The sequence below is a fragment of the Dicentrarchus labrax genome, unplaced genomic scaffold (assembly GCF_905237075.1).
Source record: "Dicentrarchus labrax unplaced genomic scaffold, dlabrax2021, whole genome shotgun sequence".
Classification (NCBI taxonomy): Eukaryota; Metazoa; Chordata; class Actinopteri; family Moronidae; genus Dicentrarchus; species Dicentrarchus labrax.
Window position 1 is genome coordinate 1,760,001 of NW_026136721.1, and position 13,032 is coordinate 1,773,032.

Genomic DNA, 13,032 nt, shown 5'->3' on the forward strand with positions numbered 1-13,032 from the left:
CTGTCTGTGTGTCTGTGTGTCTGTCTGTCTGTCTGTCTGTCTGTCTGTCTGTCTGTCTGTCTGTCTGTCTGTCAGTATGTTTGATGTTGGAGGACAGAGAGATGAACGCAGGAAGTGGATTCAGTGCTTCAACGGTGAGTAGAACACTTGAGGATGAAACTTTATTGAGGATGAAACTTTATTGAGGATGAAACTTTATTGAGGATGAAACTTTATTGAGGATGAAACTTTATTGAGGATGAAGGTTGAACAGAGTGTTTGTGTACAGATGTGACAGCCATTATCTTCGTGGCGGCGAGCAGCAGCTACAACATGGTGATCAGAGAGGACAACTCTACCAATCGGCTGCGAGAATCTCTGGACCTCTTCAGATCTATCTGGACCAACAGGTTAACTCTCTCTGCCCTGTGATTGGCTGTATTTAACCCTCTCTGCTCTGTGATTGGCTGTATTTAACCCTCTCTGCTCTGTGATTGGCTGTGTTTAACCCTCTCTGCTCTGTGATTGGCTGTATTTAACCCTCTCTGCTCTGTGATTGGCTGTGTTTAACCCTCTCTGCTCTGTGATTGGCTGTATTTAACCCTCTCTGCTCTGTGATTGGCTGTGTTTAACCCTCTCTGCCCTGTGATTGGCTGTATTTAACCCTCTCTGCTCTGTGATTGGCTGTGTTTAACCCTCTCTGCTCTGTGATTGGCTGTGTTTAACCCTCTCTGCTCTGTGATTGGCTGTGTTTTACCCTCTCTGCTCTGTGATTGGCTGTAGGTTTCTGAAGACCATTTCAGTGATCTTGTTCCTGAACAAACAGGATGTGCTCGCTGATAAAATTCTGGCTGGAAAATCCAAACTGGAGGATTATTTCCCAGAATACAACAACTACCAAGTACCTCCTGAAGGTACAAATACACACAAACATGTACAAACACACACACACACACACACACACACAACTCCTAATGTCTGTGTGTGTGTGTGTGTGTGTTTAGCTGTTCCAGATGCTGATGAAGACCCCAGAGTGACGAGAGCCAAGTTCTTCATCAGAGACGAGTTTCTGGTAAAAATATTTGTTACTGATTGTTATTGTTTTTATTTAGTTGTTTGTGTAACAATAAATCATCACTCAACATCCAGCTGTTAGCTTAGCTTCAAACAGGTAGCACACAGAAACTTTTACAAACAGTGTGACACCTGCCTGTCTGTCTCTAACCTGCCTGTCTGTCTCTAACCTGCCTGTCTGTCTCTAACCTGCCTGTCTGTCTCTCAGAGGATCAGCACGGCGAGCGGTGATGGCAAACATTACTGTTATCCTCACTTCACCTGTGCCGTCGACACTGAAAACATTCGCCGCGTCTTCAACGACTGTCGTGACATCATCCAGCGTATGCACCTGCGGCAGTACGAGCTGCTCTGATTGGCCGCTGGGTCGAGAGATGATATGTAATCAATACTGATAGGAGATCAATACAGATAGATCCTGATATATTTACACTGTTTATGATCACTGCAGTTATTTGTAATTGATTAGTGATGATTAATTAAGACAGAATGGGAGAAGCAGAGGATTGTGGGATGTGGTTTCCTCCTGTGGTCATACGGTAGTGGGCGGGGTTTAGAAAACTAGTTTAGACTTGAAGAAAATGTTGAGTTTGAATATTTTTTCATGTCTCTGAACTATATTATTATATCTGTCCCCTGATTGGCTGCTGTACACTCTGATGTCACTCAACGCTTTCTGAAACTGAATTTATAAATGATATTTATTAGATTCCGTTGTTTCATCAAAATCAAACATTTATATTTAAAACCTCGTTTTGGAAGAAATAATATTAAAGAATTTTTATCTCAAACCTTTGATTTCTTGATTTTTCTGGTTGACATCTCAGACTGACTGTAGAGCCACCTAGTGGTGACGTTGTAGATTGCATCCAACTGAATACTGCTCAGCCGTCAGTGTGCAGGAGGAACTACAGTGGAAGTCTCAATGTGCAGACACACAACTTTATTAACACTGTACAAACACACAACTTTATTGACACTGTACAAACACACAACTTTATTAACACTGTACAAACACACAACTTTATTGACACTGTACAAACACACAACTTTATTATCACTGTACAAACACACAACTTTATTAACACTGTACAAACACACAACTTTATTAACACTGTACAAACACACAACTTTATTAACACTGTACAAACACAACTTTATTAACACTGTACAAACACACAACTTTATTAACACTGTACAAACACACAACTTTATTGACACTGTACAAACACACAACTTTATTGACACTATACAAACACACAACTTTATTATCACTGTACAAACACACAACTTTATTAACACTGTACAAACACACAACTTTATTAACACTGTACAAACACAACTTTATTAACACTGTACAAACACACAACTTTATTGACACTGTACAAACACACAACTTTATTAACACTGTACAAACACAACTTTATTATCACTGTACAAACACAACTTTATTAACACTGTACAAACAAACAACTTTATTAACACTGTACAAACACACAACTTTATTAACACTGTACAAACACACAACTTTATTATCACTGTACAAACACAACTTTATTAACACTGTACAAACACACAACTTTATTAACACTGTACAAACACAACTTTATTAACACTGTACAAACACAACTTTATTAACACTGTACAAACACAACTTTATTAACGTTGTACAATCACACAACTTTATTAACACTGTACAAACACAACTTTATTAACACTGTACAAACACACAACTTTATTAACACTGTACAAACACAACTTTATTAACACTGTACAAACACAACTTTATTAACACTGTACAAACACACAACTTTATTGACACTGTACAAACACACAACTTTATTAACACTGCACAAACACAACTTTATTAACACTGTACAAACACACAACTTTATTAACACTGTACAAACACACAACTTTATTATCACTGTACAAACACAACTTTATTAACACTGTACAAACACAACTTTATTAACACTGTACAAACACACAACTTTATTGACACTGTACAAACACACAACTTTATTGACACTATACAAACACACAACTTTATTAACACTGTACAAACACACAACTTTATTAACACTGTACAAACACAACTTTATTAACACTGTACAAACACACAACTTTATTGACACTGTACAAACACACAACTTTATTATCACTGTACAAACACAACTTTATTAACACTGTACAAACACACAACTTTATTAACACTGTACAAACACACAACTTTATTAACACTGTACAAACACAACTTTATTAACACTGTACAAACACACAACTTTATTAACACTGTACAAACACAACTTTATTAACACTGTACAAACACAACTTTATTAACACTGTACAAACACAACTTTATTAACACTGTACAATCACACAACTTTATTAACACTGTACAAACACAACTTTATTAACACTGTACAAACACACAACTTTATTAACACTGTACAAACACAACTTTATTATCACTGTACAAACACACAACTTTATTATCACTGTACAAACACACAACTTTATTAACACTGTACAAACACAACTTTATTAACACTGTACAAACACACAACTTTATTAACACTGTACAAACACACAACTTTATTAACACTGTACAAACACACAACTTTATAAACACTGTACAAACACAACTTTATTAACACTGTACAAACACACAACTTTATTAACACTGTACAAACAACTTTATTAACACTGTACAAACACACAACTTTATTATCACTGTACAAACACAACTTTATTAACACTGTACAAAAACACAACTTTATTAACACTGTACAAACACACAACTTTATTAACAATGTACAAACACACAACTTTATTAACACTGTACAAACAGACAACTTTATTGACACTGTACAAACACACAACTTTATTAACACTGTACAAACACACAACTTTATTGACACTGTACAAACACACAACTTTATTAACACTGTACAAACACACAACTTTATTGACACTGTACAAACACACAACTTTATTAACACTGTACAAACACACAACTTTATTAACACTGTACAAACACAACTTTATTATCACTGTACAAACACAACTTTATTAACACTGTACAAACAAACAACTTTATTAACACTGTACAAACACACAACTTTATTATCACTGTACAAACACACAACTTTATTAACACTGTACAAACACACAACTTTATTATCACTGTACAAACACAACTTTATTAACACTGTACAAACACACAACTTTATTATCACTGTACAAACACACAACTTTATTAACACTGTACAAACACACAACTTTATTAACACTGTACACAAACACACAACTTTATTAACACTGTACAATCACACAACTTTATTATCACTGTACAAACACACAACTTTATTATCACTGTACAAACACACAACTTTATTAACACTGTACAAACACACAACTTTATTAACACTGTACACAAACACACAACTTTATTAACACTGTACAAACACACAACTTTATTAACACTGTACAAACACACGACTTTATTAACACTGTACAAACACACAACTTTATTAACACTGTACAAACACACAACTTTATTAACACTGTACAAACACACAACTTTATTAACACTGTACAAACACACGACTTTATTAACACTGTACAAACACACGACTTTATTATCACTGTACAAACACACAACTTTATTATCACTGTACAAACACACGACTTTATTAACACTGTACAAACACACAACTTTATTAACACTGTACAAACACACAACTTTATTAACACTGTACAAACACAACTTTATTATCACTGTACAAACACACAACTTTATTATCACTGTACAAACACACAACTTTATTATCACTGTACAAACACAACTTTATTATCACTGTACAAACACAACTTTATTATCACTGTACAAACACACAACTTTATTATCACTGTACAAACACACAACTTTATTATCACTGTACAAACACAACTTTATTATCACTGTACAAACACAACTTTATTAACACTGTACAAACACACAACTTTATTAACACTGAAAACAAACACAACTTTATTATCACTGTACAAACACACAACTTTATTATCACTGTACAAACAAAACTTTATTAACACTGTACAAACACACAACTTTATTAACACTGTACAAACACAACTTTATTAACACTGTACAAACACAACTTTATTAACACTGTACAAACACACAACTTTATTATCACTGTACAAACACACAACTTTATTATCACTGTACAAACACAACTTTATTAACACTGTACAAACACACAACTTTATTAACACTGTACAAACACAACTTTATTATCACTGTACAAACACACAACTTTATTAACACTGTACAAACAAAACTTTATTAACACTGTACAAACACACAACTTTATTAACACTGTACAAACACACAACTTTATTAACACTGTACAAACACAACTTTATTAATTCTGTACAAACACACAACTTTATTATCACTGTACAAACACACAACTTTATTAACACTGTACAAACACACAACTTTATTAACACTGTACAAACACACAACTTTATTAACACTGTACAAACACACAACTTTATTAACACTGTACAAACACAACTTTATTAACACTGTACAAACACACAACTTTATTAACACTGTACAAACACAACTTTATTATCACTGTACAAACACAACTTTATTAACACTGTACAAACACACAACTTTATTAACACTGTACAAACACACAACTTTATTAACACTGTACAAACACACAACTTTATTAACACTGTACAAACACACAACTTTATTATCACTGTACAAACACAACTTTATTATCACTGTACAAACACACAACTTTATTATCACTGTACAAACACAACTTTATTATCACTGTACAAACACACAACTTTATTAACACTGTACAAACACAACTTTATTAACACTGTACAAACACACAACTTTATTAACACTGTACAAACACACAACTTTATTAACACTGTACAAACACAACTTTATTAACACTGTACAAACACACAACTTTATTAACACTGTACAAACACAACTTTGTTATCACTGTACAAACACAACTTTATTAACACTGTACAAACACACAACTTTATTGACACTGTACAAACACACAACTTTATTGACACTGTACAAACACACAACTTTATTATCACTGTACAAACACACAACTTTATTAACACTGTACAAACACACAACTTTATTATCACTGTACAAACAACTTTATTAACACTGTCCAAACACACAACTTTATTAACACTGTACAAACACACAACTTTATTATCACTGTACAAACACACAACTTTATTAACACTGTACAAACACAACTTTATTAACACTGTACAAACACACAACTTTATTATCACTGTACAAACACAACTTTATTAACACTGTACAAACACACAACTTTATTAACACTGTACAAACACACAACTTTATTAACACTGTACAAACAACTTTATTAACACTGTACAAACACACAACTTTATTAACACTGTACAAACACACAACTTTATTGACACTGTACAAACACACAACTTTATTAACACTGTACAAACACACAACTTTATTAACACTGTACAAACACACAACTTTATTATCACTGTACAAACAACTTTATTAACACTGTACAAACACACAACTTTATTAACACTGTACAAACACACAACTTTATTATCACTGTACAAACACACAACTTTATTAACACTGTACAAACACAACTTTATTAACACTGTACAAACACACAACTTTATTATCACTGTACAAACACAACTTTATTAACACTGTACAAACACACAACTTTATTAACACTGTACAAACACACAACTTTATTAACACTGTACAAACAACTTTATTAACACTGTACAAACACACAACTTTATTAACACTGTACAAACACACAACTTTATTGACACTGTACAAACACACAACTTTATTAACACTGTACAAACACAACTTTATTATCACTGTACAAACACAACTTTATTAACACTGTACAAACACACAACTTTATTATCACTGTACAAACACAACTTTATTAACACTGTACAAACACACAACTTTATTAACACTGTACAAACACACAACTTTATTATCACTGTACAAACACAACTTTATTAACACTGTACAAACACACAACTTTATTAACACTGTACAAACACACAACTTTATTAACACTGTACAAACAACTTTATTAACACTGTACAAACACACAACTTTATTAACACTGTGCAAACACAACTTTATTAACACTGTACAAACACGCAACTTTATTAACACTGTACAAACACACAACTTTATTAACACTGTACAAACACACAACTTTATTAACACTGTACAAACACACAACTTTATTAACACTGTACAGACACAACTTTATTAACACTGTACAAACACACAACTTTATTATCACTGTACAAACACAACTTTATTATCACTGTACAAACACACAACTTTATTAACACTGTACAAACACAACTTTATTAACACTGTACAAACACACAACTTTATTAACACTGTACAAACACAACTTTATTAACACTGTACAAACACAACTTTATTAACACTGTAAAAACACACAACTTTATTAACACTGTACAAACACACAACTTTATTAACACTGTACAAACACACAACTTTATTAACACTGTACAAACACAACTTTATTAACACTGTACAAACACACAACTTTATTAACACTGTACAAACACAACTTTATTAACACTGTACAAACACAACTTTATTAACACTGTACAAACACAACTTTATTAACACTGTACAAACACACAACTTTATTAACACTGTACAAACACAACTTTATTAACACTGTACAAACACACAACTTTATTAACACTGTACAAACACACAACTTTATTAACACTGTACAAACACACAACTTTATTAACACTGTACAGACACAACTTTATTAACACTGTACAAACACACAACTTTATTAACACTATACAAACACAACTTTATTAACACTGTACAAACACAACTTTATTAACACTGTACAAACACACAACTTTATTATCACTGTACAAACACAACTTTATTAACACTGTACAAACACAACTTTATTAACACTGTACAAACACACAACTTTATTAACACTGTACAAACACAACTTTATTAACACTGTACAGACACACAACTTTATTAACACTGTACAAACACAACTTTATTATCACTGTACAAACACACAACTTTATTAACACTGTACAGACACACAACTTTATTAACACTGTACAAACACAACTTTATTATCACTGTACAAACACACAACTTTATTAACACTGTACAAACACACAACTTTATTATCACTGTACAAACACAACTTTATTTACACTGTACAAACACACAACTTTATTAACACTGTACAAACACACAACTTTATTAACACTGTATAAACACACAACTTTATTAACACTGTACAAACACACAACTTTATTAACACTGTACAAACACAACTTTATTAACACTGTACAAACACAACTTTATTAACACTGTACAAACACACAACTTTATTATCACTGTACAAACACACAACTTTATTATCACTGTACAAACACACAACTTTATTATCACTGTACAAACACACAACTTTATTATCACTGTACAAACACACAACTTTATTATCACTATACAAACACACAACTTTATTATCACTGTACAAACACACAACTTTATTAACACTGTACAAACACACAACTTTATTAACACTGTACAAACACACAACTTTATTAACACTGTACAAACACACAACTTTATTATCACTGTACAAACAACTTTATTATCACTGTACAAACACACAACTTTATTAACACTGTACAAACACACAACTTTATTAACACTGTACAAACACACAACTTTATTAACACTGTACAAACACACAACTTTATTAACACTGTACAAACACACAACTTTATTAACACTGTACAAACACACAACTTTATTAACACTGTACAAACACAACTTTATTAACACTGTACAAACACACAACTTTATTATCACTGTACAAACACACAACTTTATTATCACTGTACAAACACACAACTTTATTATCACTGTACAAACACAACTTTATTAACACTGTACAAACACAACTTTATTAACACTGTACAAACACACAACTTTATTGACACTGTACAAACACACAACTTTATTGACACTATACAAACACACAACTTTATTAACACTGTACAAACACACAACTTTATTAACACTGTACAAACACACAACTTTATTAACACTGTACAAACACACAACTTTATTATCACTGTACAAACAACTTTATTAACACTGTCCAAACACACAACTTTATTGACACTATACAAACACACAACTTTATTAACACTGTACAAACACACAACTTTATTAACACTGTACAAACACAACTTTATTAACACTGTACAAACACACAACTTTATTAACACTGTACAAACACACAACTTTATTATCACTGTACAAACACAACTTTATTAACACTGTACAAACACACAACTTTATTAACACTGTACAAACACACAACTTTATTAACACTGTACAAACACAACTTTATTAACACTGTACAAACACACAACTTTATTAACACTGTACAAACACAACTTTATTAACACTGTACAAACACAACTTTATTAACACTGTACAAACAACTTTATTAACACTGTACAAACACACAACTTTATTAACACTGTACAAACACAACTTTATTAACACTGTACAAACACACAACTTTATTAACACTGTACAAACACAACTTTATTATCACTGTACAAACACACAACTTTATTATCACTGTACAAACACACAACTTTATTAACACTGTACAAACACAACTTTATTAACACTGTACAAACACACAACTTTATTAACACTGTACAAACACACAACTTTATTATCACTGTACAAACACAACTTTATTAACACTGTACAAACACAACTTTATTAACACTGTACAAACACACAACTTTATTAACACTGTACAAACACACAACTTTATTAACACTGTACAAACACACAACTTTATTATCACTGTACAAACACAACTTTATTAACACTGTACAAAAACACAACTTTATTAACACTGTACAAACACACAACTTTATTAACAATGTACAAACACACAACTTTATTAACACTGTACAAACAGACAACTTTATTGACACTGTACAAACACACAACTTTATTATCACTGTACAAACAACTTTATTAACACTGTACAAACACACAACTTTATTAACACTGTACAAACACACAACTTTATTAACACTGTACAAACACACAACTTTATTAACACTGTACAAACACACAACTTTATTAACACTGTACAAACACAACTTTATTATCACTGTACAAACACAACTTTATTAACACTGTACAAACAAACAACTTTATTAACACTGTACAAACACACAACTTTATTATCACTGTACAAACACACAACTTTATTAACACTGTACAAACACACAACTTTATTATCACTGTACAAACACAACTTTATTAACACTGTACAAACACACAACTTTATTATCACTGTACAAACACACAACTTTATTAACACTGTACAAACACACAACTTTATTAACACTGTACACAAACACACAACTTTATTAACACTGTACAATCACACAACTTTATTATCACTGTACAAACACACAACTTTATTATCACTGTACAAACACACAACTTTATTAACACTGTACAAACACACAACTTTATTAACACTGTACACAAACACACAACTTTATTAACACTGTACAAACACACGACTTTATTAACACTGTACAAACACACAACTTTATTAACACTGTACAAACACACAACTTTATTAACACTGTACAAACACACAACTTTATTAACACTGTACAAACACACAACTTTATTAACACTGTACAAACACACGACTTTATTAACACTGTACAAACACACGACTTTATTATCACTGTACAAACACACAACTTTATTATCACTGTACAAACACACGACTTTATTAACACTGTACAAACACACAACTTTATTAACACTGTACAAACACACAACTTTATTAACACTGTACAAACACAACTTTATTATCACTGTACAAACACACAACTTTATTATCACTGTACAAACACACAACTTTATTATCACTGTACAAACACAACTTTATTATCACTGTACAAACACAACTTTATTATCACTGTACAAACACACAACTTTATTATCACTGTACAAACACACAACTTTATTATCACTGTACAAACACAACTTTATTATCACTGTACAAACACAACTTTATTAACACTGTACAAACACACAACTTTATTAACACTGAAAACAAACACAACTTTATTATCACTGTACAAACACACAACTTTATTATCACTGTACAAACACAACTTTATTAACACTGTACAAACACACAACTTTATTAACACTGTACAAACACAACTTTATTAACACTGTACAAACACAACTTTATTAACACTGTACAAACACACAACTTTATTATCACTGTACAAACACACAACTTTATTATCACTGTACAAACACAACTTTATTAACACTGTACAAACACACAACTTTATTAACACTGTACAAACACAACTTTATTATCACTGTACAAACACACAACTTTATTAACACTGTACAAACAAAACTTTATTAACACTGTACAAACACACAACTTTATTAACACTGTACAAACACACAACTTTATTAACACTGTACAAACACAACTTTATTAATTCTGTACAAACACACAACTTTATTATCACTGTACAAACACACAACTTTATTAACACTGTACAAACACACAACTTTATTAACACTGTACAAACACACAACTTTATTAACACTGTACAAACACACAACTTTATTAACACTGTACAAACACAACTTTATTAACACTGTACAAACACACAACTTTATTAACACTGTACAAACACAACTTTATTATCACTGTACAAACACAACTTTATTAACACTGTACAAACACACAACTTTATTAACACTGTACAAACACACAACTTTATTAACACTGTACAAACACACAACTTTATTAACACTGTACAAACACACAACTTTATTATCACTGTACAAACACAACTTTATTATCACTGTACAAACACACAACTTTATTATCACTGTACAAACACAACTTTATTATCACTGTACAAACACACAACTTTATTAACACTGTACAAACACAACTTTATTAACACTGTACAAACACACAACTTTATTAACACTGTACAAACACACAACTTTATTAACACTGTACAAACACAACTTTATTAACACTGTACAAACACACAACTTTATTAACACTGTACAAACACAACTTTATTATCACTGTACAAACACAACTTTATTAACACTGTACAAACACACAACTTTATTGACACTGTACAAACACACAACTTTATTGACACTGTACAAACACACAACTTTATTATCACTGTACAAACACACAACTTTATTAACACTGTACAAACACACAACTTTATTATCACTGTACAAACAACTTTATTAACACTGTCCAAACACACAACTTTATTAACACTGTACAAACACACAACTTTATTATCACTGTACAAACACACAACTTTATTAACACTGTACAAACACAACTTTATTAACACTGTACAAACACACAACTTTATTATCACTGTACAAACACAACTTTATTAACACTGTACAAACACACAACTTTATTAACACTGTACAAACACACAACTTTATTAACACTGTACAAACAACTTTATTAACACTGTACAAACACACAACTTTATTAACACTGTACAAACACACAACTTTATTGACACTGTACAAACACACAACTTTATTAACACTGTACAAACACACAACTTTATTAACACTGTACAAACACACAACTTTATTATCACTGTACAAACAACTTTATTAACACTGTCCAAACACACAACTTTATTAACACTGTACAAACACACAACTTTATTATCACTGTACAAACACACAACTTTATT

At 31.4% G+C, this 13,032-nt stretch overlaps 1 protein-coding gene and 2 long non-coding RNA genes across 6 annotated transcripts in view; 1 reads left to right on the forward strand and 2 right to left on the reverse strand.

The window, feature by feature from the left end:
• The window catches only part of LOC127354772 (guanine nucleotide-binding protein G(olf) subunit alpha-like), a 14,278-nt gene extending 12,434 nt beyond the window's left edge, over positions 1-1,844 (forward strand). For 3 of the 4 annotated variants that reach the window (XM_051384970.1, XM_051384969.1, XM_051384971.1), the window contains exons 9-12: positions 76-134; positions 269-389; positions 763-1,051; positions 1,262-1,844. In XM_051384970.1, the coding sequence (XP_051240930.1) occupies positions 76-134; positions 269-389; positions 763-1,051; positions 1,262-1,408 (616 nt within the window). In that variant the 3' untranslated portion in view covers positions 1,409-1,844. The remainder of the gene's footprint in view (positions 1-75; positions 135-268; positions 390-762; positions 1,052-1,261) is intronic. The other variant, XM_051384972.1, reaches the window with a different exon arrangement.
• A 4,821-nt stretch (positions 1,845-6,665) lies between these two features.
• LOC127354775 (uncharacterized) lies at positions 6,666-7,982 on the reverse strand. Its single transcript, XR_007881614.1, has 4 exons — positions 7,731-7,982; positions 7,390-7,599; positions 7,101-7,233; positions 6,666-6,894 (listed from the first exon to the last, which is right to left on the reverse strand). It is a non-coding gene; the product is annotated as an uncharacterized LOC127354775 (long non-coding RNA).
• Positions 7,983-9,797: 1,815 nt separating this feature from the next.
• On the reverse strand, positions 9,798-12,163 carry LOC127354774 (uncharacterized). Its single transcript, XR_007881613.1, has 3 exons — positions 11,816-12,163; positions 11,030-11,110; positions 9,798-10,092 (listed from the first exon to the last, which is right to left on the reverse strand). It is a non-coding gene; the product is annotated as an uncharacterized LOC127354774 (long non-coding RNA).
• Positions 12,164-13,032: the final 869 nt, after the last annotated feature.